We start from the raw sequence: 27,320 nt of genomic DNA, 5'->3' as shown, positions 1-27,320 counted from the left end.
TCAACGACTAAACATTTTTTTTATTTAAAAGAAAAATAAATACTGCAGAAACAATAACCAAACATACAAAATGACCAACATTTGTTAAAAAGTGATGTTCTGCTGAAACAGTTAACTTATTTCTCATTTTACAATACTTAAATACGGAAAGCACTTGCCAGCTTTTTTGCTTGTTTTAATACTGCTATAAGCATACCATTGCATCAGTCAAAAGCGTTATCATGGTGGCAACAGATCTGGACCTTTTGTGTGAAAAAGTTTCAAAAACGAAGTATTGGAGAAAATGCTGGCTTTTGGCAAGCCAGAGAGACATTCTCAGCAGAGCTCTGCAGTGTCCTCTAAAGCGTAACAACATCTGCGAACTATTTTTGAGAATGGCTTAGTGGATGTAACAATAATCATCAGTCAGGGAAAAGGAATTTGACAGAATTTGGGTCACCCAAGTAATGTTTAATGATCACTATCTGGATATGCTCACATTAGACCTTCAGGATTAATGCAATATCCTGTTTCCACATGGGACCTGTTAAGGCTCCACCATTCTTTGGGCTCCACCTCCCCATTTCCTCAGAGTGCTCATTACAAGTAAACAGAAATGTGTAATAAGAGATGGTCATCCATATGCAGCCATTTTTCTCTCTGAGATACATCATAATGGAGATAATTGGAGAATGTTGGCTTATGTGCTAGCTGTTAACAGAAAATACCCAGGACAGAACTGTAGAAAAGGTCATATAGCAAAACAGCACTTACTCTCTTACACAGTGCTGTGGCTGTCCTCCTTCACACTGAAGGAGTTGGTTAGGAGGGTGGTAAGACTAAAGCTCCTTTCTAAGCAAGCGTTTTATAACTAACTCTTAGCACCATTTGTTGGACGTTGCCATTCAACCTATGCCATTCTTGTCGTGTACAACTCCTGAAGAAGCCATGTAAATCCAACTTAGTTTTTAGACCATTATCCAAATGGCGGTTAAGCCTGAAGGGAAGGCTGATGTATCCAAGATCTGCTCTTAAAAAGAGATTTTTAAAACCTTCTTCCTTATTCATCTATGTTTTTATAATAAGAGCTTCTGAACAATCTTTTAAAAAGTGTTTAATTTCTTCCTTCACTAGTCCTCTCACGCAACGTATATTTTTAAAGTCTAGGAGTATTCTCTTCTGGATTAACTCTTCCTATTTTTAAGGTTCAACTAAAAGGCAAATATATATTCTTTGGAAAAACTAAAACTGCATCACAGGGCCAAAATTCACAATGAAAGGAGTAGGAAAATCTTGACTTGATATCTGAGAGTATTTTTAGAATGAAATTGGAATCAAAGTTGGTATTCAAAATAGACTGAAAATAAGCTTCCACCAGAACATCATTTCCTTGGGTGCTACTTAATCCTTTAGCCTTGTTGGCACATTCAAATAGCTTCATTCGTATTTGGTATTTCATCCAAGTAGCTTGAACAACCCTTCAGAATCCATCTGTTCTCACTGATTCCCTACATACTGATCCCTCAAGTACAGTTCTTGCCTACTAAGGGGAAACTGTGGCCTTTAAGCATTGGCATGCCCATATAATAGGCCATTTTCATTGGGCACTTCTTGTTGAGTTGTCATCTATCCCCCCAAACACATGGTCCTTGGCCATCTTTAGTGAGGAACTAAGTCTTCACATCACTGTACAGCTCTTTGCTTTATCCTTACGCAGATCTGTGGTGACTGTGGTGAGTTCTGGCCGGCCTGGCATGTGTGAAATTCGTTTTGTTGCCCTTTGTGACTTGTTCCGCTTAACATTTTTATTAGTTTTGTTCACACAGGCTAGGGTAGCAACATGAAAAATGTCTCGTACACTGTTTTCTGACTGCAAGGCTGAGCATTCGATATAAGTGGCTGCTCCAATCTGTTTGGCCATGTTCGCGCCCTGGGAAGAAAGACAAAGGAGAGGCAGATGTTAGCCCTCCATAAAAGTCAATTCAAATCTAAACAAAGTCATATTTACTTTTGGATACTACTTTTATACAGAGCATTTAGGCAAATAAAAATTATTTTTCCTCTTGTCCCCCTGAAACAGACTTCCCCAACTAGGTAACTTTCAGATGTTTAGGACTGTAATTCCCAGAATTCCCAACCAACACAGCCAATTCTAGGAGTTTTAACCTCAATGAACTGGAGGGCACTCAACCAATAAAGGCTGATCCAAGGTCTTCTAAACCTAGGTCGCAGTATCCACATCACAGCCTTAAATGACCTTTGACAGAAGTTTGGATAGTAGAACCTTTAAATAGATTTATATTCTAACAAGAACCACAATTTTTAAAACACACACATGGAACAACACCCATTTCAAACGAGTACTTATGGAGAAGTAACTAGGTCAGATGGTATGCAACCCACAGCAAGTCCTAAATTCTGGTCAATGGTCTGAACTTTTGGTATTTCATGTTCCAATGTGAGTCCTGTGAGTCCTCTCACTAGCAGAGCTTATGGAATGGCTTTTATATCTCGGGCAACAAGTAAGAGTGAGAGAAAAAGGGTCTAATGCTCCTAGCACAATTTTATATGATGGGTTCATATACGGATCCAACACAGCAGGCAAGACACATTTTACTTTCCAAGCTGAGCACTTTGCTTTAACTATTGTGGTACAGACCGCTCTTTATGCAGCAACCAATGTAGACTTTTAGGTTTGGGCTGACTACTATTTTTCCCCTTAAATACAAGGTTGAATAGTTCAGCTAGTTTAGAGTATGACCTATAGCTGTTGACTTTGAAAGCCCAACTGGCTTCAAAAAATGAAGAAAGCCGTCCAAGTGTGGTGAAGCTAAGCCACCTTCTCTGTTCTCTTAAAGGAACAGGTTAAAGCTCCTTGTGCTAATTGCAAGATTTTGGACAGTAGATGGCATCTCTTCCATTGCTAGTCAAGACTAGGTTAAACTTGTAGCTTGACTCGAAAATCAACAATACCTGATTCAACATAAAAAAACTACTATTACAATGTATAGACAAAGAACAGTGTTTTCTAAAAACACTCAACTTTCACTAAGCCAACAGAATGTATCTTCAAGAGATTTTATCAATCAGGTTTCTAATTTTATTCCTCCTGAACTATTTACTGCCCCAAAACATCAGGGAGGGATAAAGACCACTTAAAGCTGGAGGAAAAACAAATATTTGATTTTCCTGTTGTGGTACTAATACTTATTTGCTCAACGTGGACAGGCAAAAAGTGTTGTTCAACTAGAACTTAGAACAGTTTGCATATTCTGGGTCTACAAACACAAGTCTCGCTACTGACATTAGGAAATGTCTCGTGTACTTTGTCACTGTAGATCTTCATGCCGAATGGAAATGATCTGGAAGACATTCAGAAACCAAAGGTTGCTGGATGTTTATATAATCAGAGCTGGAACTTTGAGTTGGCTCTGAGAGAGAAGCAAAACTGAATAATTTTGTGCAAACTTAATATTTTGGGAGAAAAATAAATCCTCCTAAATCAACATCATTAAAGTGGCTTGTCTCATCACAACTGAAGGGGCAAACAGATGGCTTTTGGATTATCATTGACAATCAATCTGCAGTGAGAATGTTAAACTCACAAGTGCTACATGGGAAGCCACAGAGAAGTAGTTGTTTCATATGTTATTTTACAAAGCTCCAATTTGGAATCCACAAAAATGTAGTCCTCAGAGGCATATGGTTGTGGTCATGCTGTATACCATAAAGCCCTGATCTAAGGCCATGCGATTCTACTTTGAAACTACCATCAAGATCAACCTAACTCTATGATCCAAAACAGACCCTTTCCCCATTTTATCACAGTATTAATCTATGTTGTAAACTGTAGGTGTGTTTTTGTAGATTCTGTACAAGAATAAATCTTTCTCAGCATATGACTCAATCACAGCTTGATAAAGTTTATAAAGCAAAGAATATCTGAAACCCCTCCCCCGAATATTATTTATTTTCTTGACAATTCAAGTTGAACTAATTCCTGTGTCTTCAAGATAAAAAAGGTTTAATTTGTAACTTTTTTAAAAGGCAGGACTAATGACATAAGTTATGTTATTGTTTTGATACTCTGATTTTAGCAGATATCCCTAAATACTACCTTTGAGGTTCCACCTCTTCTTTTTTTTCCTTTTCCATGCACTGGACATTTCTGCCATGCTAGTGGCTGTGATGGTAAATATTGCCTTATTACAAATGGATGCATGGCTCCTGATTTTATTGAACTTTTGTCTCAGGACTCTGCAAAATCTGATGTAAAGATGAATTTGCATCTCTTGCAGACCATGGTGTTATACCTTAAACAACAATTCTATATGTCAGGATTGGGCAAGTGTTTGATAGAAAGCTTTATACAAGCCTCATTTGGGGGATGGCTAGAGGCTGCGATGATGGTGATGATGATGCAATGTGGATACAGTCATATCACACACACATGCAGGAAGATTCAAAAAATTGAAAGTTGTTCCTTGGCCTTTGGAAAGTGGAAAACTTGTAGGTTTGGTTTTGCTTTTTAAAACTCTGTTAAGCTATTTGCGGACTTTAATTTCAATGGCCTTATGCTTCCCATAAAAAATGGCAGGAAACTGTGCCACAGATTTTTTGCAACTGTAGTTAGACACAGTCCTTGGGAATATATAATTGGGTCTATGGGCCAAAGGATGCCCATCCCTGATAAACCCATTTTCTTGGGAGCAAATGTGATGAACACAATTGAACTTTCTTCTGAGCAGATGCATATTGCATTGCTCAGTGTTAAAATGATGGTTCAAACACAGCCAACTTTAATGGTGCCCAAAGTCAACACTTCAGTTGACAGTAGAATTAGGCAGAGGTTTCTCTGAAGTCCTTTTAAGAAGAGGTTCTTTTGACATTCTTGCGGAGCTCAAAATATTCTGCACAAATGTTGTTCAAGTAAGACAAGTTTCTTTGTCGCCAATTATCTCTTATAAAATGGCAAGACTCTCCTTATTCACAGGTACTATATATCACCCCTTATGTTAGTACCCACAGCCCTCCAACATTATTGTTTTTAATTTTTTAAAAATGGGGAAAATCTTGAGAGATCATCAAACCTTGAAATAATTTTGCAACTTTGTCCAAGATTTCAGGAGAAAATGTAAACCTTTGAGGGAAATGCTGAAATCTCGTGTGAGGTCTTGTGAAAATTCAGCATTGTCTAACAAGTCTTTGCAATGGTATTGCCAAAATCTCATCAGATGCGATGGACCTAAAATGGTTGACAAATATACTAGAGATACAGAATTTAAAGAAAATGAAGACTGAATGGGCAGTATGTTGCTCTCCAGATATTGCTGGACTGCAGCTCCCAACATCATCACCATTAACTATCTGGCTAGGGCCAATCTGATTTGGAGTGTAACATATTGTAGATCAGTTGCACACCAACTGAAATCAAGTTCTCTCAAAAGTATGCATACTGTTTTCAATGCAGTTTGATCCCATTTGCCTTGGGAAATGTTTTGGAAGTGGGCTATTTGATTCTTGTGTTACATCAGATTTAGGCTGATGGAGCTTTACAATAATAAAAAAAATCCTGTGCCATCTTCATCTTATCGTCTCATGGGGAGAAGAGCTGTAATTTCCAGTTTGAGACATCAGTTAATACACTCCCTAATTTTTGTTTCTTTAAAGAAAAACAGCAGTTTCTGCCTTATTGCTTATCATTACAAAAGGAAATACACATTTAGCTCACTCTTTCCACAAAGGGAGGAGAACATCTTAAAGCCAGATGGACTCCTGCCCAGTTTAGCTATCCAGCTTGAACCACACAGAAAAGAGGGAGGGGAACATAAAACCTGCAGTTGTTGATAACATATTTTGTAGATTATACTCTGAGTTATCAAGTGGAGCACTCCCTATTCCTTTTGAAGAGGATTCTGTTCACGTGAAAGCTCTTCCATGAAGTCTTCCCTTGTGAGTAATTTGATTCCGGTAGGATATGTATAAACACATTTCTGCTATTGTGCTTCCTTTATATATTGCAGGAGCCATGGCTTACTTTAAACATGACTTACTGAATAAGCTGCAATGGGTAGGTTCATATAAACCACAATGACTAGGTTTCACCTAGCATGCTAATGAATGTTATCATAGCAACACGCAATCCTTCACTCACAGATTATTCTCTTTATTTGACCTTCACAGTCTATGTAGTAATGCTAGCATTGTTCAAGTAAGACCTTCATACAAAAGATCCACTCTCTCTATCATGGCTACTGGCCCAGTCTGGAGCCTGTACCACAGAGTTGCCCTCAAGTCAAACCATTAGTCCATTTTGCTAACTGACTAGCAGAATTTCATTAGGACAGTTTGAGCAATCCGCAGTTCAAATTTACTCTGGGGACTCTATTTGCAGCCCCCACCAGAATGAATGGAACCAAAATTGTAGACCTTCTTTTGTGTTTGGGAGAAGTCTTTAAAGAACAACATGAGTCTAGATGCATGTTTGTTGCCCCAGGCAGAACACAAAGAAAATGTGCAGACACTAAACTGAAAAAGACAGTCCACTATTGCACTAATATTTCAGATTTGAGTTATCTGTAGCCCTATCTGGACATACTACAAATTGAACCTGGGATCTTTTATATGCAGAGTGAGCTCTACAATTAAGCAATGACCCTACAAGCACTATGAGTCAATAATTCACAGTATCTGGTTTCAAGAAATCCAACACAAGTTCCTAGTTGCTGTAGCAATTATGGTGAAAATCAGTGTAGCATATATGACCGTCTTTGCTATACTGTACTACAAATAGTGACGGAAGGCATCAACAGGAAAGTCTGCAAGTAACAAGCAAAATATGAAATCGTCAGAACTTACCTGATCATATGATACTGGTGTTTGTCTGTGATTGGACAGCTCTACAAGCGTACTAACATCTGTGCGCAGATCAGACTTGCAGCCAACCAAAAGCATTTTGGTGTTGGGACAAAACTCTTGGATTTCTCCTTTCCACTGTAAAAATAAGACATTCTTAATCTTGTGATGCCATAAGAACAAAATAGAGTATCTCACTTTACTGAGAAGTTTAAACCGTTAATCTCTATCATGATTAGCTGTATATTTGAAGTGCTATGTAACAGTAAAGCATTCAATTTAAGCATTAAATATAGTGTTGGATTATAAATACAGAAAAAATGTAATCCTACATACACTTATCTGTGAGTGAGATCAGTGGTAGGTAATAAAACTTTTTTTCTGAGTAAATATGCATAGGACTGTAATGGTCAGTTCCATTCTGGGACCTGAATCATAAATGTCTGCCTTGTGATGTTAGGATGCACATTCAGTCATTTTTGCATCATTTACATCATCTGCATTTGTAGATGCCTATCATTTAAATCCTTTTCTTCCAGTCAAATTTATATGGATGCTTAAGTACACATGGACTAGATTTCAATAGTTTTCACAGATTGATGTTCTTAACTGCAGATACCTAAAAGAGTGCAGGATTAGTACAGTCTAGGGACCATATGTAGCTCCAAAAGCATCCATGGGGGGGGTATTAAACAGTCAAGATAGTGGTCACAGCAGTGTGATTAAAGCCCTGCCCCTTTTGTACATGCATGTAGAAAAGGGGTGGAGCTTTGATTGCATTGCCAAGACCACCATGTCCACATTTTTACCTCTGATCACAGATGCTAAGGTGTGACTCTAATATCTTTTTCTTCTCATCCTCTTCCTCCTCCTGCTCTTTTTTCCCCAATGTAAAATCTCCCAAGCATGCACAATGCCAAACAGCAGCAGCAGAGTTATTCACTGATTTTACACATGGCTCTGAAGGAAATAGGCACAGTATATGAAGCATCTGATAGGTCTAGAAAAGTTTTTTAAAAGTCCCTAATAATGAGACAGAGACAGACTGAAAATTCCAATGAAGCCCTGTCTATTGATGTCACTATATCTCTCCCCTTCTGCCCCCGTAAATTTCAAAGTTTGCATCATTCCCTGGATTAGACCGAGTGCATTCCTCATTGAAGAGTGATCATGTTGTATGTTGGAGAAACAAGCAAACCAGTGTAAAGCATATTGAAATGGAAATTTCATTTCCATAATCTTTTCCCTGGAATGAAAACTGAAGGATGGCAGTAGATGCCCACTCCATCATGTGATGAAAATCTCTAGATTAACAAGAGGTTAGAGACATACACATGTGTTAAAGAGAAAGAGGGAAAGTGACAGAACAAACTTGCCTATAATATCTTCCAGTTTCTTAATTATCCTTAAGACATGCATACATCCAATGGAAGAGAATATATGTAGCTCAGAGCTGGAGTTCTTGGTGCTCACTGTATATAAACATATATGGTGCTACCTTGGTGCTACTGCATATAAACAGGGAGCAAACCCCACACTCACCAGCACTGATGATGTTACCTAGTTGGGTAATGAAATGTCTGCAAGCAAACAACCAAGCTCAGAGAGCACCAAAGACTCCACACACATGTGCACACCCCCACACACAATAGAGATGTGTGCATGTATGCTATTTACATCTACATATTTTACACACACACACCACTACCACTGTGTTTTAATGCAGAGAGGTTTATTATGGTTCACCAAAGATCAGAAGCCATCTTAAGGAGAATAGGAGTTGTTGGCCTGTCAGGACAAGTCTTAAATTTCTGTAGTGCTGCTAACTTTAAACCTGTCCAACTCCAGAGGGCTGAGGAAGAAGGAATGGCAACACGAGGCTCAGCATCCCCTGCAGATAGCTGAGCTGCCCTGTGTCTGAGTCATCACATCAACCAACAGCACAGATCTAATCAAGGGAGTTTCCGAGAACAAGTTTCAACTGCTCCCTAAGTTTCATGTACTGTATCATTAAACTGTGGTCCTAACCTGTGTCACACACACGATATAGTCTGCTCAGTGTGAAAACTGACTTGCATTTTAATATAAAGCAGCAAGCCTAGGTGTATATTCCCTCCCATTGCAGAATGTGGAATGTGTTAGATCAGCAGCAATTCTAGAAATGGGCTACATTACAAAATGTGCATCAGCAATGCAGTGCAAAAAAAAAAATGCAATCCAATTTAGTTAGTCACAATTAACCCACAGAAAACAATGTAATGGAATTATACACAAGCCCGGGCAGTTGTTCTTTTAATATCTGTAGGAGATGATATGTGCAGTCCCCTACTTCTCACTAAAGCTGAAGGTGTGTTCAAAACTAAAGCATGCCTAAGGTACATGACTAGTTTCAGTGGATTTCAAAAGCCCCATCTACATAGGGCTACTTACATTTAAGACCCACTGAATGCAATAGGCCAAGTCACAATTCAGTTTGCTTGATTATATTCCCACTATAAACTATCTTCAATTGATGGGTCATAACTTACAGCAGTATCATGCTCAGTCCTAACATTCCTGTAAGTATTTTTCTGGAAAGTAATAAGAGATCTACACATGCAATATAACAGGAATGAGGAACATAAGGTCCTTGGATGCTGTTGAACTCACATTCCTCACCATTAACCATACTGCTTGGTTCAGCAATATTTGGGGGATTAACAGGTTGCCCATTGCTGCAATACTAATGTGAAGGCGGATATAAATAACCATATATTTAAACTGTAAAATGAAGCCTCTGTGTTGCAGGTTGGAGTTAGAAGTTTATCTGGAATCTGGAAAGGCTGAAGGTAATAACAGAAGCCAAGATACACAAGTTTGTCAAGGCTGCTCTGCAAGTCAGAATGTCGATTGGGAACCTGAGCTTCTCTCACCTCTCTCCTTTGTCTCCTGGACCATGCTCTGAACGTCATACCAGGTCTTCAACAAATAGAAAAACCTGAGTCCAAAGTTTTCTTGACGCTACGTATGCATAGCTATTACCAGGATATGAGTAATATTTATTTTAACATCATTCGCCTCTGTGGCAAGAGGTAATGTGAAAATGGCCTAATTAAAAAACTTATCTATGAAGGGAGAAATATTGATCTCCCCACCCCACCCCTTCCAAAAGACTTCTCAGTACGAAGGGATGAGGAAAGGGTTCTAACAAGGTCTTATTCATTTATGTTGAACAACAGATTCCAGCTTGCTGGCTAGTGCTTTGGGAAGCACTGAAATTCAGATCATCTGGAAGGACACAGATTCTTAACCACTGTCTTATTGCATTCAAAAATATAGGGAACCATGTTCTTGTGCAGAGGCACCCAAGATAGCTAGAAAATAATATTTCAGGCATCACACTGGCTTGAGATCCCACTTTCATACAGTTTCCTGTACATATGCTTGATTAGATATCCTCCTCCTCCTTATAAACAGCACAGAGCAGTGGAGAATGTTCCATCTTTTTTCAGACTGGTTCTTCAAACAGAGTGTTTCTTGGTCCACCATGACCCAAAGAAAGATAGATGAATCCAGTCCATTTCCATTATATTTCTGTCCACTCATGTCCTTTCTGTGTGATTTCATTTATCTTCAGCTGTTTCAAATAATCACCAAAAGCACACATTCCTCATGTTTTATTTATTCATGCATTTCTCTATTTATCCCAAAATTGTATTACAATTGTATAAAATGTTATGACCAAGATAAGCATAAAAAGTGTAGAAAATTATGAAATTCAGAGGATAATCTTCAAATTCTCATAATGTATGAGATGAGGAACAAGTCAGATCATATTGTAATTAATAAAGATAAAATTCTACCCAAATCTAACAGTGGATAATTTGGGGCACAGGCTGAGCATCTGCTTTGAGTCAACCAAGTTAGTTCAGCTTCTGAGTACTTCATTAATGGGTTCTTATGTTATATTAAGAGGGAAAGATGAAGAACCAATACTTCATGCCTTTAAGAAGTAAGCAGCCGTAAGAAATTCACCGTATTAATCAACTAAAAAAGTTACAGTTTTTAATTTTACTAAGAATAAGATGTTAATTTGACTAAGAATCAATGTCAGTGTTCTTCTTTTGAGGGCAGTGGCTCTTTTTTGTTGCCAGTACATATTTTGACTATAAAATTGCCTTACACTAAACTTCAACCCGGGGAACTTGTCGCTCTTCAGATATTCCTGAGCTACAGTCTACAGCAGTTCCAGTCAGCTTGGCCAATGGTGACGATGCTGGGATTTTGACAATCTAGTTTTCCAAGATTCCAATTATATGTTCTTCTACCAAGCTATGATTCCTGGCCAATGTATAGATCAAGAGATAGATCCTTGATCTCTTTCAGCACTCTAACCTATACATTTGAACTCAAATCCCAAGTAGAGAAATAAAAGTAGAAGCACTATGCTTAACATAAGGAGCTGAATATGCTTGGGGAAATGATGAACTATTTTTTTTTACACTTTCAAGTAGTCTACATAGTAGCTGAATTATTACAATCACCAGCCTGGATTAGATAATTAAATATATAACAATGAAAACAGTGGTGTTTCATAGATATACATATATCTAAAACACCTACCTTTTTCAATACGCTGTCAAGAGTTTCTGGACGGCTAACGTCAAAGCAAATTAAGACGGCATCAGAATCTGGATAGGAGAGTGGGCGGACATTATCATAATAAGGAGACCCTGTGAGAATAAATGAAATAAATTAGGATTATATAATAGAAAAAATACACACACCACAAAATTATGTGCCCCAAGAGTTTTAATCATGGCATATGACAATCGTTCCTAATCATGTGCTCCCTAAATGTACTAGACTTCAACTCTGATGACAGTGCCATCAGTTCCAACCCAACCCAACCCAACCTGGAGAGTACTAGATTACAGAAAGCTCATGTATATCAGTGTCACATGTTCCCATGATTCCCTGATCCTTTCCTTCAAGTTTCTACCATTCATTAGAGTCATCTGAACCCCATGTTCTCAATTAAAGTTTGTTTCATTTAGTCTAGTTTCAGATGAAACTATCACCATCTTTTGAATGTGCTTTGCATTTACTAATAGAGATGGAATAACCACATGGGGTAACCAACAGGCATGCAGATCCTCTTCAGCCCATCTTCTTCTGGGTAAATCACATACCAATAAATGAAGCACATGCTGCACTGCAGCCCAGAAACAGCTCTCACTTGCAGTTTGGAAGGGAAACAATAATTTAAAACTCTTCTGGTCTCTCCAGAGAATTAAAACATGATTAGGCTCATTAAAGTCTTCTACTTTCATGCCAGGAGAACCCAGGAGCTGTCTGCTTTCTTTTAAAAGGTCTACAGCTGTAGTAAAATGACACACCTCTAATTTTCTATTCCGTGACTAATGAAGTAAGTTAGGTTCAGTTTGTTCTCTCAGCATTTCTCTGAACTTGATTGAATTCTAGATCTAAACACTGTATTAGGTTCATTGCAAGTCTGGACTCTAGAGGAAGATACTTTTAGCACTACTTTCTCAATATCCAAGAAGGCCAGTAGCCTAATATTCCAAAATGGGAAAATATATACAATGATTTAGCTTGTTCCCATAAAACTGCTGACTTTTGCCAAGCATTATCTCCCTATTATATATCCAGCTACTATCCTTTTCACTACTCTGCAGAGCTTTGTTGCTGCAAAGCAGACTGCTGGAGAACAGTTGGATGGGGAATTAGCTATACCCTGTTTTCAATTTCAGGCAGTCCTTGTTGAAGGACCACTCATTCAGCAGCCTTTTGAAGTTACAACAGGGCTGACGAAGGGGGACTTACAACAGGTCCTCATAGTTGCAGCCTTCACAGCATCCCACAGTCACGTGATTGCCATTTGAGACCTTCACTGCCAGCTTCTGACAATCAAAGTCAATGGGGAAGCTGGCAGGAAGTCACTAATGGCAATCACGTGACTGCAGGGATGCTGCAACCGTGCGGGATTCGCCTAATGATGGCAATCGGGACTGCCACAACTGCCATTGCAAGTGGGCACGGTCACGTGACTGTGCACTTTACAACCACATCACTTAGCAATGGAGTTGCCAGTCCCAGTTGCCATAGTTAAGCAAGGACTACCTTTAATTGTAAAGCTCTATGCACGTACAACTTAGATTGTCACAACTTGTGGCCGTATAATGCAACCACCAGAACCTCAGTAAACATCTCATCTATGTTTTCTGCCTGTAACTGGTATCATCTAGCAAGACACAGCGTCTGCAAAAAGAGAACTCTCTTGGATCAGAGCCATAATTTGCTTAGCTTAGCATTCCATTTCCATAGAGTGGGCAACAGGATGCCATGTATTTGGCCACAAACAGGACATAAATAGGTCCTTCCTGCTGAAGCTCTGAAGTTGACTCTATACAGTCATCATGATAACGATGATAGAACTATCAGGCTGCCCACAGCTTCGCGGGTCACCAGATATGCAGGAAGGGTATAACTAAGTCCCTACACTAAGCAGTTATCTGACCACAGTCGCCATGAGCCCCATGAAGTCTGGCCTGACCCTGCAAGCATTTACATGCAACTATTAATTTTCTCTGTCCTATCTGTAGTGTCACTTACATCAAATATCAGTAAAGGAATTCTTTGGAGCACCCAGAGTTTAATGACCTGCTCAAATCTATAATGGGTCATTAGAGGGAATTGCTCTTCTGGAATGCAGACGATTCCACATTGCCTCCAGCCACACTGTCTTTGCAAGCAGCTCCCACGAAACTAAAAAGCCTGCTGGAACAGGCTGTTTCTTGAAGAAGTCAATGGCTTAAGTATTTTTAAATGGCTGAGCGGTCTCTCTCCCAGGAATCTGAAGAATTAGACTGCATCCTTAAAAACACATTTACTCCTACTTATCATTGACCTGCCACAAAACGGTGCAGATGGCGTATCCTTTTCAGCAGTTCGGTCAGCCAGCTAGCAGGATAATCTATTCCATCCCTCTCTCTCAGATCCCTAAAAATACTTGACAATCAGCATATGGTGGCTATTACATATGCTCAATCCTCACAGGGCTAGATTTTATTTTCTGATGATCAAAATGAGGCTCCTTAGTTTTCCTGATCCTTTTTTGTATAGCATACCGTAGGGCTCTTGAGAGCCAGGCAAATCTGAGCACGAATGGTGCCATACTGGCTACCAAGGGGTCTTCTCTTGGCAAATGTTCCCTATCAACATACAGCATTGTTGCCTGCATACTGTTTGCTGGAAGATGACCTACAAACATTTGGTGATCAGATCATCTTTGGTTTTGGGGAGCGAGCAATCTTTTAAATCTCCAGTATGCTGCAGATGAATTAGGGGTTGTACAGAAATCACAACTTAGCAGGATAGAGAGTACACTCTGCAAAATACCCCCTTGCAAAAACAGCTCCTGCTGTTTCAGGGTGCTTAAGGTAAACAGCAAAAGGAACTCATCTGAAAAAAGGCCAGCTGGACCAGAAGGAAGGAATTTGAGGAATGCTGCTTTTGAAGGAAACAGGAACATATGGAGTAAAACCCTGTTCAGGAAAAGCTGATCTGCAATTTCCCTTCAAGTTTAATTCCAGGCCTATGTATTGATTCAAGGAGGTTGCTCCTGGACGTAGGCTAATATAAGGCACCTCTCTCATTGTAAGAATCAAATGCTCAACAAGCTATTTAAAGTTCTACAGGAAGAAGGAATTTCCTTATTCTTTGCACATGACCCAATTCCAGTAACCCTCACTCAAACAGTACATTCAATGAGGACAGCTGATGGCACAATTTTCTCATCATTTCTGCAGTATTCCACCAGGCTTTGGATTAGGAACTGAGGACAGTCATCCCAAAAGAGAAACATAGGAAGTCAGGCATCTCAAATGGTCTTCTGCACAATATTTATCTGTAGTGTCAACACCAGAGCTAACTTTGATACAGGAACAATAAAACTGGTTGATCTCCCTGCTGCTTCACTGGCTCCTGCTAGAAACTGGCAACATCGCCAAACACTTCATAGGCAGAACAGTTACTGTTATAAGGTTGCTAGAGAGAGAAATGTGACATCTGCACCCTCCCCAAAGCTGAAGTCTCAGGTATAACTTCTAGAGTGACTTACCCCAAACCTGGATGTTGTCCAGATGGGTAGACTTCAATTTCCAGAATTCTCAGGAATGGTCAAGCCCGCTAACAAATTATAAGTGTTACACATCTGGAGAAGAAAGCCTATGCTAATGTAACTCCAAAAGTGCCTACCACATTATAATTCTTAATGTGATAGAAGGGTAGGTAAAGGTAAAGGTTTCCCTTGACGTAAAGTCCAGTCGAATCCGACTCTAGGGGGCGGTGCTCATCTCCGTTTCTAAGCCTTGGAGCCGGCGTTGTCATAGACACTTCCGGGTCATGTGGCCAGCATGACGACTCGGAACGCCGTTACCTTCCCGCCGAAGCGGTACCTATTGATCTACTCACATTTGCATGTTTTCGAACTGCTAGGTGAGCAGGAGCTGGGATTAACAACGGGAGCTCACCCCGCCGCGCGGTTTCGAACCGCCGACCTTCCAATCGACAGCTCAGCGGTTTAACCCGCAGCGCCACCGCGTCCCTACTAGATAGAAGGGAGGAACCATTAAATATGTATGGAATAATGTATTAATTTAGGCTTAAATTTAAATGAGCTAGTTTGGCATAGTGGTTAAGGCACCAGGCTAGAAACCGGGAGACTGTGAGTTCTAGTCCCGCCTTAGGCACAAAGTCAACTGGGTGACTTTGGGTCAGTCACTTTCTCTCAGCCCTAGGAAGCAGACAAGGACAAACCACTTCTGAAAAACCTGCCAAGAAAACTGCAAAGGAATTGTCCAGGCAGTCTCTGAGAATCAAACACGATTGAACGGATTAAAACAAAAAATTTTAACAGTGAGACTGACTACTTGCCCCTATTTAAGTGTACTCTGTGACGTGCCATTCAAAGGCAAAATATTGCCCCTGCCCCCAAAAAGTTATTCACTCTAATCTAGGAGGATTCAAATTGTCTTAAATCAAGTGAGATCCTCCAAATGGGCTCTCATATTTGTCCTTCTGCAGTGTGGTTGTAAGGAGGTCAGAAGCTTCTGCTGACCTTTCCCGAACCACAACAAGAAAGGCAGATGGATCACTCTTTGCTCCTATCTGGCCTTTCTCTCAGGAAAGGGGTAGAAACGGTTGGGTTCTGCCATCTCAGTCTGTTCTCCGTACCTTTAAGGGACAAAGTCATTGGCCCCAACTGCTCTCTCCTGATAGAAAGAATAGGCAGCCCTTAAGCAACATACCTAAAACCCAACACTGCCTCACCTGCCCTTTCCCAAAGACAAGGCCAGCAAAGAGAATAGACTGGTGACCATCAACCAGTTGGCCAAAATCTAAGTGATGCTCTTATGGCACACCTAAAGTCAACTAAAGAATATAATAACGATCACAGATTTTTGAGCCTGGTATTCCAACAACACTGTTCTCTCTAGTGCACCACACTGATAATCAGGTATTATACTCTATCATCTAGAGTACAATTCACAAAGACTAACCTCTACTAACTTCAGGGAAATGTACAATATTGTAATTTCCCACCTACAGCTATCATGTAGCTCTTGGCATGCGTGCCACCTTCTCTTCTCCTCTGAAGATTCTTGAGACAGGCATGGGCATGATGAACCTTTAACATCTAAGGAACATTAAACTTTGGACAGAGATACTGCTTGCATAAGTGAAGAATGATGAGCCTCACCCCAAAAAATAATAACAATTCTTTAGACACATACCAAAGCATTCAGTCACCACCCAGGAGATTTTCACACCATATATGTACATATATATGAATGATATACAAATGTACCAGAGTCACCTTATTTAATTATAAATTTGCTGAGTCTAACGATGGAGGAAAACAACCCAGCATTCTTATCTGGGAAAGAATGTGAGGGAATGAGTGAGGAATGCTATGTTGCATCATTTAAGAACATATAGAAACAATATGCTTCCCAACAGATGTATTTTCTGGTTTCTTTCAAAAAGCATCCTTTATCTCTGCCCAAGTAAGACAGCAGTTAGGAACAAAAGCATCAAGATGGAATTCAATAGGGCATTTTATCGTTCCAACCTCTTCACTAGAACAAAATCCTCAGAGCTGAGGAATCTTGGGAATGTGTGTTAAATCTAAACAGTCTCTTTTCAAGGCAGCTCAATAGCAGCCTGTTCAATCTTTCCCCAAGATGGTTTAAGAAAATTGAAACCCTGCCCCAAACACAAAAATAGCACAGATTAGATCACTGTACATCCAATGAAAATTTGGATTCAGAATTTACTATATAAAATAAAGTTCCTGGGGATTAGGAATCTGCTTTCAATGTTGATACTGAGTTCTGATGTCAAAGTTTACTGCTGTGAAGCTACATTCCATATCAAGCTTGTCTCACTAACACATTTGCTTGTCTCAGTAACTATTTGGGGTGGGGGTGGGGGATTGTTCTAAGCAAGAATAACTCTCTATCCAATCTACATCATAGATTGCAGATCACTTACCAAAACAAAACTAAGGAGCATAAAGTCAGGGTAGAAAATCTCTGGCCTTGCAGACGTTGCTAACCTAAAACTTCTAGCATTCCTCACCACTGTTCATGTTTTTTAGGACCAGTGGGAGTTGTAGTTCAGCAACATTTGACATGACTGCTTTCCTCTCCCAGTCCAAAATAAAGCTAGTGAATTGTAGTTTTATGAGGATTACTTAGAACAGTAAACTACAATTCCAAAGAACCTCTGGAGGTAGGGGAAGTATTTTCTAAAATCTTGTTAGGCCTCTTGTTATTCTGTTTTGCTGAGATCAGGAACACATACCAAAACTTGGTATGCATTAAAATAAATGGGCCTGAAGCAAATCATGGTCTGAATGCATTTGGTTACATCAGTTGTGACATGCCTGCATATATGAAGACAAAATAAGAAGAGCTACTTTTTCCCCCAGATGTTGGCTTTTTGGCAATGACATGCAATAGGGCTTCAATATTAGCCAGAACACAAAGGTTGCATGATGGCTATTCAAGAAATTATATTTTACATTATAAGGCAATAATTTTTGAAGTCAGAGGTCATAAAATAACACAGGAATTTTTGGGTTCTCCAGAAATTATCAAACAAAATGGAAAACAGAGCAGGAAAAAGTGACAGAAGCTTAAAAACCGGATGGCATTAGAGATAGCTTTATTAATATAAAAACTGTCCAGTTTCTATTTCTGTTTTCTACCTACCAAAAAGTCTGTACATTTAGTGACAGTTCCAAGTAAAGGTTAAGTTTTCCAGGGAGAGGGTGAAAGTCAATCTTTTTGGGTTTTTCTTCCTAGTAGCTCTTGGAAGAGTTCTTGACAACAGCCAAATTTTTAACTATGGCTATAAAAACAAGATCTTTAGTAATACATCAATAAGCTAGAGTTTTCAATGTGCTATGTAATATATATCAATTATTTTATTTGTTAAACTATTTTATCTAATGCCAAATTTTAGATTATATTTGTACTTTGCTATTTGGATCATAAATAAAACAAACTTATCGTTATTCTCACTTTAGTCTCTGATAGTGTAGTCATCCATATGGAGGAGCGGGACAAGGAAATGTGTCATGGCATCACAACACATATTCCGTTCCTGATGTATTAGTAGGCCAAGTTGCAACAAAAATATGAGAGAGCAGGCCTTGGGTCATGATATCACAACATGCATTTCATATGTTCTTCTAATTAGGAAAGGACACTTTGGCCTCTCTGAGCCCATCTATGGCTGCCAACTTGATCCCACCCATCAACGTGACATGGCTAAGTGCAGATTCTCTAGGTTCAGTCCAACCATTTCTCCCCCAGGTAAGGGTTCCCCCTTGGTTTACCATGCTACCTGATGAAGAATCCTAATAAACCTTCAAAAGCTTGTCTATCATTTTATGACCTTTGAAAAGTTGGTCCAATGAGCACAGTGTATCAACGTGAAATGTAAAATGAGTACTAAAGGCAGCAGAAAATGCCACTGCTGTTTAAGTAGTACCTGATAGTATAGCAATAACCCGTAATAACTGCTGGTCACTCCCCTGGTCAGGGATATGCCACTGATCTAAGAATGAAAGGCTGCCTCATCACTACCAGTACCAGTTCCCTAAGCTGAGTAGTTATCAGTTTACATGCTTATCTCCCAGATGTCATAAATGAAAAAGCTTCTTAAACCCAATTAAGTTATCATGGCTGGCTTTTAAAATTAATTCTTCTAGCAAGTATAAAGATCCACTATACTGATTATTGTAAAGGAATCAGATGGTATTTACATATTCTTTTCAGGAGGCAGGAAGAGTTACCCCATTTGAGTTTATTAAGCCCTTTCTTCAAGACTATCTGGTAACAGTTTGGAAAACTGACAATCCACAGTGATTAATATGTTATCTGGGGAACTAGTGGCTAATTACTAAAGGGATCAAAAGGAAGACTGTCCCCTGAAATTATACATTTATAGGCTACTCCAATGTTCCAAAAGGCCACAGAATGCTTCAGAAGACAAAGTACTTTGACCTATGATCCAGTCCACAAAGAATGGCAACATTCCTCGAGGATTTATGGGAACTAAAGTCCACCATATCTAGCGATACTCTGTCTGGATTACCCTAACAGATTAATATCAAAGTCAGTTAATTTGAAAGTTATCAAGGTCTCTTGGTACACCAACATGTTTTTCTTGTAATTATACTTAATCAAAATCCACTTATTAGCCATCTTCAATATCCTGTGATTTAACACTGGATAACCATGCAACTGTGAAATCTGAAAGCTTGAAAACAGACAATTTGAGTAAGAGATTATAAAATATGTCTGCTAGATGTGATAGGCTATTAACATGAGATAAAAACAAGTAAATATGCATCATGGTTTTCACTGGATACAACTTTCAGGTGTTTTGAGTCCTAAATAAAATATAAATCCAAAACCAAGCTGCTAAAAATGAATTCATTTTCTGTTGCAACAAGCTGTATAGTAAGACTGGAGAAGAATATATAATTTACTGCAAAGTATTTTGCAGCAAATGCAACAGGGAAGAGAGTCATTTGTCCAATCTGGTTGGTACACTTCATGTGCAATTTAGATTAATGAGACAATATTACAACACTCTCCTAGGTAGGGTACTTACTGTATCTCTGTGGAGTGTAGAATGCAACTGTAAAATTAACATTTTACAGTCACATGGTTATGTTTTACAGCTTTTGGGGGGTTGGGGGATGCCTTTGAGTCAGTGTTGACTCGTGATGACTGCCTGGACAAGGCCCTGCAGTTTTCTTGGCAAGATTTCAGAAGTAGATTGCCACTGCCTGCTTCCTAGGGCTGAGAGGGTATGACTGGCCCAAGGTCACCCAACTGGCTTTGTACCTCAGGCGGGACTAGAACTCGCGGTCTCCTGGTTTCTAGCCTGATGCCTTAACCACTGCATCAAACTGGGTCTCATCTTATAGCTTACAGGATTTCAAAAGTCAAGAGTGACAATTTTCAGCCTCAGGATTGTATGAAGCTCCCAAGCTCACTTTTTGTGGGAGAGCTTCCTCTGAGTAAGATAGCACAGTTTTGCACAATTTTGAGTTGGGAAACAATGAGGACCATAACATAAAATATAAAACTGGCAGAGGATGGTTAAAAAATAAACAATAACATTCCCACTGAAAACCAAGCTCACCCACATGAATTATGTGACCCCATCACCTCTGTCATCTTTGGTTACCCAAAAATTGTTACATGTGGCATGTGGCCTCTGAAGGACTGCCCACCCCTGTCATAAGTGGTCAATATGAGTCAGGAACACATAATCAGAAGCTGGGTTCCACCTTGATGGGAAGGGAGAGTTGTTAGGCCACTTGGCTGTTGTACAGATGCTTCAATTTCTCAGAGTGCCAGTGCTTCTGTTCCCTAATTTACTAGATTTATTACATAAAAATACTGAAGGCTGGACTGCACTCTCACATTTTAAAAAATGAGATGTTGACTTTCAAGAAAATGACTCTAAAATAACTCTGTGTTTGCCATTCAAGTATTTGCAATCCCAGCAGGTCTAGGAATAGATTGAAATATAAAAATATTCAAATATTTACTCATTTATTTCTAGACCTTTGCAAGAAAAGTAGAAATTTAACCCCCAATGGATAGATTTGGTCAAAGACCAATTAACTGCAGTTAATTGAGAATACAACTCATTCAGGAATGTTCATCCCAGATGTGCAGTGATTTAAAGTAGACCCATTCATTTAATGAGAACACTGGAGACTAAGAGTCATATTGAAATGTTTTGGGAGCATCAACCAAACATTTGAAGAATTAATACTACCCAAATGGTATCATTAAATGTTAGTCATTATTTTCTTGAGTTGTTTTCAATTATACAGTGGACTGGTTCTGGTAAACATTAAGCTACAAAAATTCACTGCATCTTAGAAACTTGCTTTGTTGTATACTTTAAATAAAGTACATAATGCAAGATCACATTTTTCCCATACAGCAACTCATACTAACTTTGGGATTTCCAACTGGCAGTGTCCTTTTGTTCTTTTTATCCTGTTTTGCTATCCTGTGGTTGGCCCCAATTACCATCCATAGTCAAGTAAGAATTTTGCCCTATGTGTTTAACAGGGTTGATAATGTAGCCCTGTAGGTGCTGAATGCCAATTTCCTAGCCAGCATAGCCAATGATAAAGATGATGAAAGTTGGATTCCAACTATGAGGATCACAGGTTGCCTACTTCAGGCTATCACTGGTTATTTACTGCTACTCTGATATTTGAGGTGTGTCCTACTCAAGCAGTGAGACTTTAGTGCAAAGTTTATGCAGTTGAAGCTAAACCCAGATTTTGACTCAGAGACATGCTGCAATCCTATACTCTCTGGTTGAAAGTAAATCTAGCAAACAGAACAGGCCTTTCCTCTACAGTAGGCTTGCAAAAGCTATGCTGCTAATCTTTAACAGAGTTGAGAAGGATAATATCAGACCAAGGTTTCTTTACCCAGTAATCCACAAATGTGAATAACCCAGATGGGTGTTACTTTTTTTTAGGTCAGTTACAGCTCCTGCTTATTGAGTATCTGAAAAATATCAGAGGGCAGTGTAAAAGAGACCATAGGATCTGAGACCCAGATGAGCAAGAGAAGTCAACATACAGAAACATAATAATTAAGAATTAAGGAATGTGTTAAAGTACTCAGCCAATCTCCTGAAAGTTTTTGAAGTCACTTTCATCATATCCTGCTGGAATTGGAAGGCTGTTTGATTTATGCCACGATCAGGAAGTAATTGTTATGTTATGTTTAGCAACTTAAAAATGCTGGAATAATTAACCTAGTAAATGGCAGATTTTTTTTATGGCATCAGGCAAGGAACAGTGGGACCCAGAGTCCAAAATACCTGGACAGCTGATACAGGACAACCTACAATAACTCCATTTATGCAGGAATAAACAACATGTGTCAGTAAGATTCTGATCTGGAGTGGTTTGTTTAGATTTAGAATAATCCCCATTGCGTTCAATGGAATTTAATTCTTAGTCATTAAGTTTAGAAAACAACATGTTTCTACAGACTACCCTCAACATGTACAATAGTTTAGGAAATCTCTGGCTTTGAATAAAAGCAGAAGTTCTAAGATTTTTTTATTAATTTTCCTTTACTGCACCTCTCCATTTCATGCTCATTCTCCTGCTATGGGATAGAAGTAGAGAATTTAATTTCATTTTATCACAGCGGAGTGAGAAAAGCAGCACACATTCCTCTGTAGGGGGAGGAGAAAAGAGAAAGAGAATCACGGCTGCAGGCCTCCCAGCTGTCATCCACATCTGGAAGCATGCATTCCAATGATGCCAACAGCAGTAATGGGCTGTGAAGATTGCTAAAGCAGAAAGAACTTAATTGTGGTTTCTTCAAAAGAGCTGTAGACATGTTGCCCGATACACAAAACAAGCAGTCTTGCCATTTGAGGCTGTTATTAACTTCCCTTCCCCATCAGACAGTCCTTTGTGCCATGAAGAGATTTCATAATGTTAGTTCTTTCAACCGGCAGTCAAATGTTTGCTCCAATACCTGAAGTGTTTCCAAAACTAGAAAGAGCTTTGCACTTTGTGTTAGGCTGCAAAACAGACATCTTCTTCAACAACTCTTTAGGTTTCTTTGCCTTGGAAGAATGGCTAACCTGCTGGGTGGTCTTACCATAAGACAAATGCTCCGATTCTACCATAAGGCAATACAGACAAGTGCTCCGATTCTCTTGCCATTCATTCCCATCATCCTGTTCATTCCTTTGCCTCCCACTTCTTAGGGGCACTCTTGTGCTCTTCTGTATCACGTTTTTTTTAATCTGTCATAAATGACAGTGAACTGAGATTATTTTATCTGTTCTGTATTAAGCACAGAATTTTATAGCCCGCATCTCAGTTGGTGGAATTTTTTTTTTTTTGGGTTGAAGCCCTGGAACTTCAGCATGTGCATTTGTATATGAATATATGAATATAATATATATTCATATACAAGAGAGAGGGAGAGAGAGAAGTAAAATTCTTTATGCCCTTAGCATAAAGATATTCTGCAAGTTTTCCTGATCCTTTTAGACAATCTAACCTTTCAAGCCAATTCTGTTTGCCAATTCAAATTATAATTCTGGTAGAAATGAACGCATCAAAACAGCATAACACCAAACTGGCTTTCTTTGGAACAGAGATGACCAACTGGCATCCTAGATATGCCCCAATAAAATACCAATTTAATGAGCCCTTTGATGGTTCTACCAATACCACCTGCATATTGAAAGCAACAGATTCTAGCATTTCCTGTTTCTGCTTCATATGGAATGCTGTATTTGAATGAATGCATTTTATTGCTAAATGGGGCTGATTTTATTATGGAGCTGGACGTGACAGGACTCTAGGATTTGCAGTGATTCTTGAGAGTACAAAATCTGGTCACCTCTTTTAGAAGAGAATTCAGCCTTATGCAACTCCTGCAGGGACATCAGTGTACATGTGAAGCTTGCTTCTAGCACCCCCTTACACAGTTCATTGCAAAGCTCTTTACAGACTTGGACTGAAGGTCTGAAAGAGATTATAAATGTGCTTCATATCTATATGAAATATAAACTTTTTAGCAAGAGTCCATGGTCTTAGGAATGAGGCAGTATATATTAAACCACCAGAAAACACTGATTAACATCTTTATAGGACTATTGTCTCAGTCTCTCATAAGTGATTCTTTTCTTTAATTCCTCTCACCATCTCAGTGCTATTGCCTTAGGATAGAACATGGATTGAGATGACAGTATCTACAAACTTAGCATTAAATCACAGTGTGGCTAGAGGAAAGGCAAAAAGATACTCAAGAGGATGATTTATGGGGCAGAAAATTCATTTGGAAGACTGCTAGACAATTTGGCGCATGGCAGAAGGGGAAACAGCAATAGTTTCCAGTGCTGTAATCTAGCAAGGTGGAGGGAAGGGGAAGTGAAGGACCAAAATTCAGTGCAAACTTTGCATGCTAGAGGCCCATGGTTCAATCTGCTATCCCCGTGCAGGATGGGAGAGACTCTTGCTTGAAAGCCACAGGATCACTGCTAGTCAATCCAGATTGTACAAGCTATGCTGATCTGTCTTGCTAGAAAGCAACTGTTCTGAGACTTCCTGAGCAGACAAAGCCAGGCTTCAGGTTTCTTGGGACTACTTTATTTTTTAACAGCAACTAGAGGCTACCAAATTATATCAGGTACACAATAATGGCTCACATGAGAGGCTAATCCAGTCATCTTCTTTACTCAGTAAACGTGAACGTGACAATTTCAAGTCTACATCTAAATCTCACTCTTTGAGTGAGATGGGCGGTGATGAAATTCAAAATATAAATAAATAAATAGAGATACCACGACAAATTTTAGAGTGGGAGGAGCCTTTTTCTTGCTGCTACTTAAACAATTGGAAGGTATAAAAATTTGTTCATCTACTGAAATCCAGCAATCAACTCCTCAGCAATCTAGCTTGTCGTTACCCCTTTTCTAGAATATCTACCTGCACCTTGAACTATGCTTAGGTATAAAACTCCAGTTCTCTGTTTAAACTTCTTTCAGCTTTTTGTCAAATTCCATTTCAAAAGCTTTTCCACCCCCTGCTGGATGTACTGTCAAATCCTCCAGGGATTACACCCCCATACCAAAACCACTTAATATCCACTAAATGGAGGACTTCCCACACATTTTGTGGTGGAGAATATTTGAGGGAAAATTCATGGGAAATATGTGCCAAAACGTAAGAAAAGTCAGTGGGAAACACATACACACCCCCAATGTACATTGGCGTATGTGTAGTTAAACATTTTCTTGCTGCTGTATAGTCACTTATTACCAGAAGGAGAACACATGCTGGCTCCCCCAGCAGTGGAGGCAAATATTAAAAAGAATGGTTCACAATAGGCCGGAATAACCTTCTCCCATCTGTTCAGCTAATTACCCTAAGACCCTTGAGAGAATTAAAAATAAGGAAGGGGGGGAATCCAGTAAACATGATGGAAGCAATAACCACACTGCAGAAAGAGTTACAATTAAAACAAAGGAGGAAGGAGAGGAGACACAATACTTTATATGGAAACCTGAACGCCCCCCCTCAAAAAAGCAGCATTCAAGACAGCAAATAATTACTTCATCAACAGGGTGTTAACAGAGGTTTTAGTGAAGCCTTATAATTACGGCACAAGCCAGATATGAGTCACCGGAATGGCATGGAAACAGAAGGATTCCTGCTATACAGCAAGCTTCTTACCCGAAGTATCCCAGAGGCTGAGTTCTATCCTTTGTGTGTCTATTTCAAAACTGGCGGTGTAATTCTCAAACACAGTGGGCACATAATTCTAGGCAACAAAAGAGAGAAGCACAATATTACAGTTGCTTGAAAGTTAACACATCACTTTTAACATTTTTTTCTTCTTCTTATGGATTGAGAAGTGAACGCAGGCAGGGACTTTGCCCTCATCCTCTCCACATCTGTCATTTCTTTATTTCCATACCACTTTCCATTATTGCAATATGTACTGTATTGAACATACGTTGTGGCATCAGCCTCTGTTCACCTCCAAGTTTATACTTCTCAGATCTCGAAAGTCAACCAAACCTCTTGGGAGGTTTCAGCTGTGCTGCCAATCACACCTGGTCAAAGGCCAGGTTAGATGGGACTAATGGGAGTCATCCTTCAAAACATCTCGTGGGCACCAGCTTGGGAAAGGCCAAATTAAAATGGATTCTGTTAACTCTGTTCCCAGATGAGGAATTTTGCCTCATTTGCAGTTCTCAATTAAGGGGGCAGGAGTCTGGATTATTGTTCTTTCCTTTTTTTTTTTAATCCCTCTCACAAAAATATCTTTTACGGAGGGAAAGATACAATAGCTGCACAATGTTGCCTGACAAAGTGCTAGAGTTTTTCTGCATCCACGAGTATGCTTTAAACAGATTCTTAGGGCATCATCCACTAACTTAAATTGCTAAATTTCACTAAATTAAAATTTAACTGAATTGCTATACGTGGGTTCCGCGAACTTACTCACTAGAACCCAAGCATGATTTTTGAAGAGTGGAGATAAAGGACAGAAGATAGAAGTTCTGGGCATCAACTCCATTTCCTCACTAGTGATTTATAAGACAGTGAACCAGCCCCGGACTAATACATCAGCCATGAAGACAGGCATTATATCACCACAGGGGTGACTGGGTGACACCATCAATCATGCCCGAGGAAGCGGCTTCAGTCTGGACAGCACAATCGGGATTCGAGCAGACTGGGATCCAGAGCTCCACAAAACTCTCTCAGAGGAACGGCTTTGTGAGCGTCAGGGAAAAGCCGAGACCCTGGTGCCCTCAGGTCTCCCCCCCCCTACCCACCCAATACGGGTCCAGGCCAGTCTAATTTCTCTAGTCTGTCTGTAGGATCCGCATCAGCGGACCGAATGTTGCATTTCTTTGGCACTCCGCATTAAATGCGTCCCTGCGTGTCACGGGAGAAGTTCCCCTGGGAAAGCCATCTCCCCTCCGGCCGAAAAGCTTAAAAACTTAGAGGGGTCCTGGAGGCAGGCGGATGGAAACTTACCTCAGGGAAGCAGTCCTTGGCAAAGACGTGAAGCAAAGCCGTCTTTCCACACTGCGTATCTCCCACCACCACTATTTTGCACTTCACATTCTGATTAGGGTCCATGATCGATTTGCTGGATAATTTCTGGCTAGCTCTTCTTTCCTTCATTGAGATGTCCGTAATCTTTTTTTTTTTTCCCTCTCTCTCTGATAAAACCCCGGAAGTTACCAGTTTGGAGAAGGGGGGAACGACCGAAAGCGCAGAAAGAATCTCCCGGATCGCTGCCAAACGCTCATGGAGGTCTTTCTCCCCGTTCGTTTGAAAAACAGCTCGGCTCCCACCTCTCCGCGCCGAATCC

At 39.6% G+C, this 27,320-nt stretch overlaps 1 protein-coding gene across 1 annotated transcript; it reads right to left on the bottom strand.

The window, feature by feature from the left end:
- On the bottom strand, positions 1-27,320 carry RND3 (Rho family GTPase 3). Its single transcript, XM_063318376.1, has 5 exons — positions 26,981-27,320; positions 25,664-25,751; positions 11,437-11,546; positions 6,838-6,972; positions 1-1,909 (listed from the first exon to the last, which is right to left on the bottom strand). The coding sequence occupies exons 1-5, from the start codon at positions 27,128-27,130 to the stop codon at positions 1,658-1,660; spliced, it is 735 nt and encodes a 244-aa protein (XP_063174446.1). The 5' UTR covers positions 27,131-27,320; the 3' UTR covers positions 1-1,657.

Source organism: Candoia aspera, chromosome 1, assembly GCF_035149785.1.
Source record: "Candoia aspera isolate rCanAsp1 chromosome 1, rCanAsp1.hap2, whole genome shotgun sequence".
Lineage (NCBI taxonomy): Eukaryota > Metazoa > Chordata > Lepidosauria > Squamata > Boidae > Candoia > Candoia aspera.
Note: the sequence above shows the minus strand (reverse complement) of the source record. Positions and strands in the feature narration are given on the sequence as shown.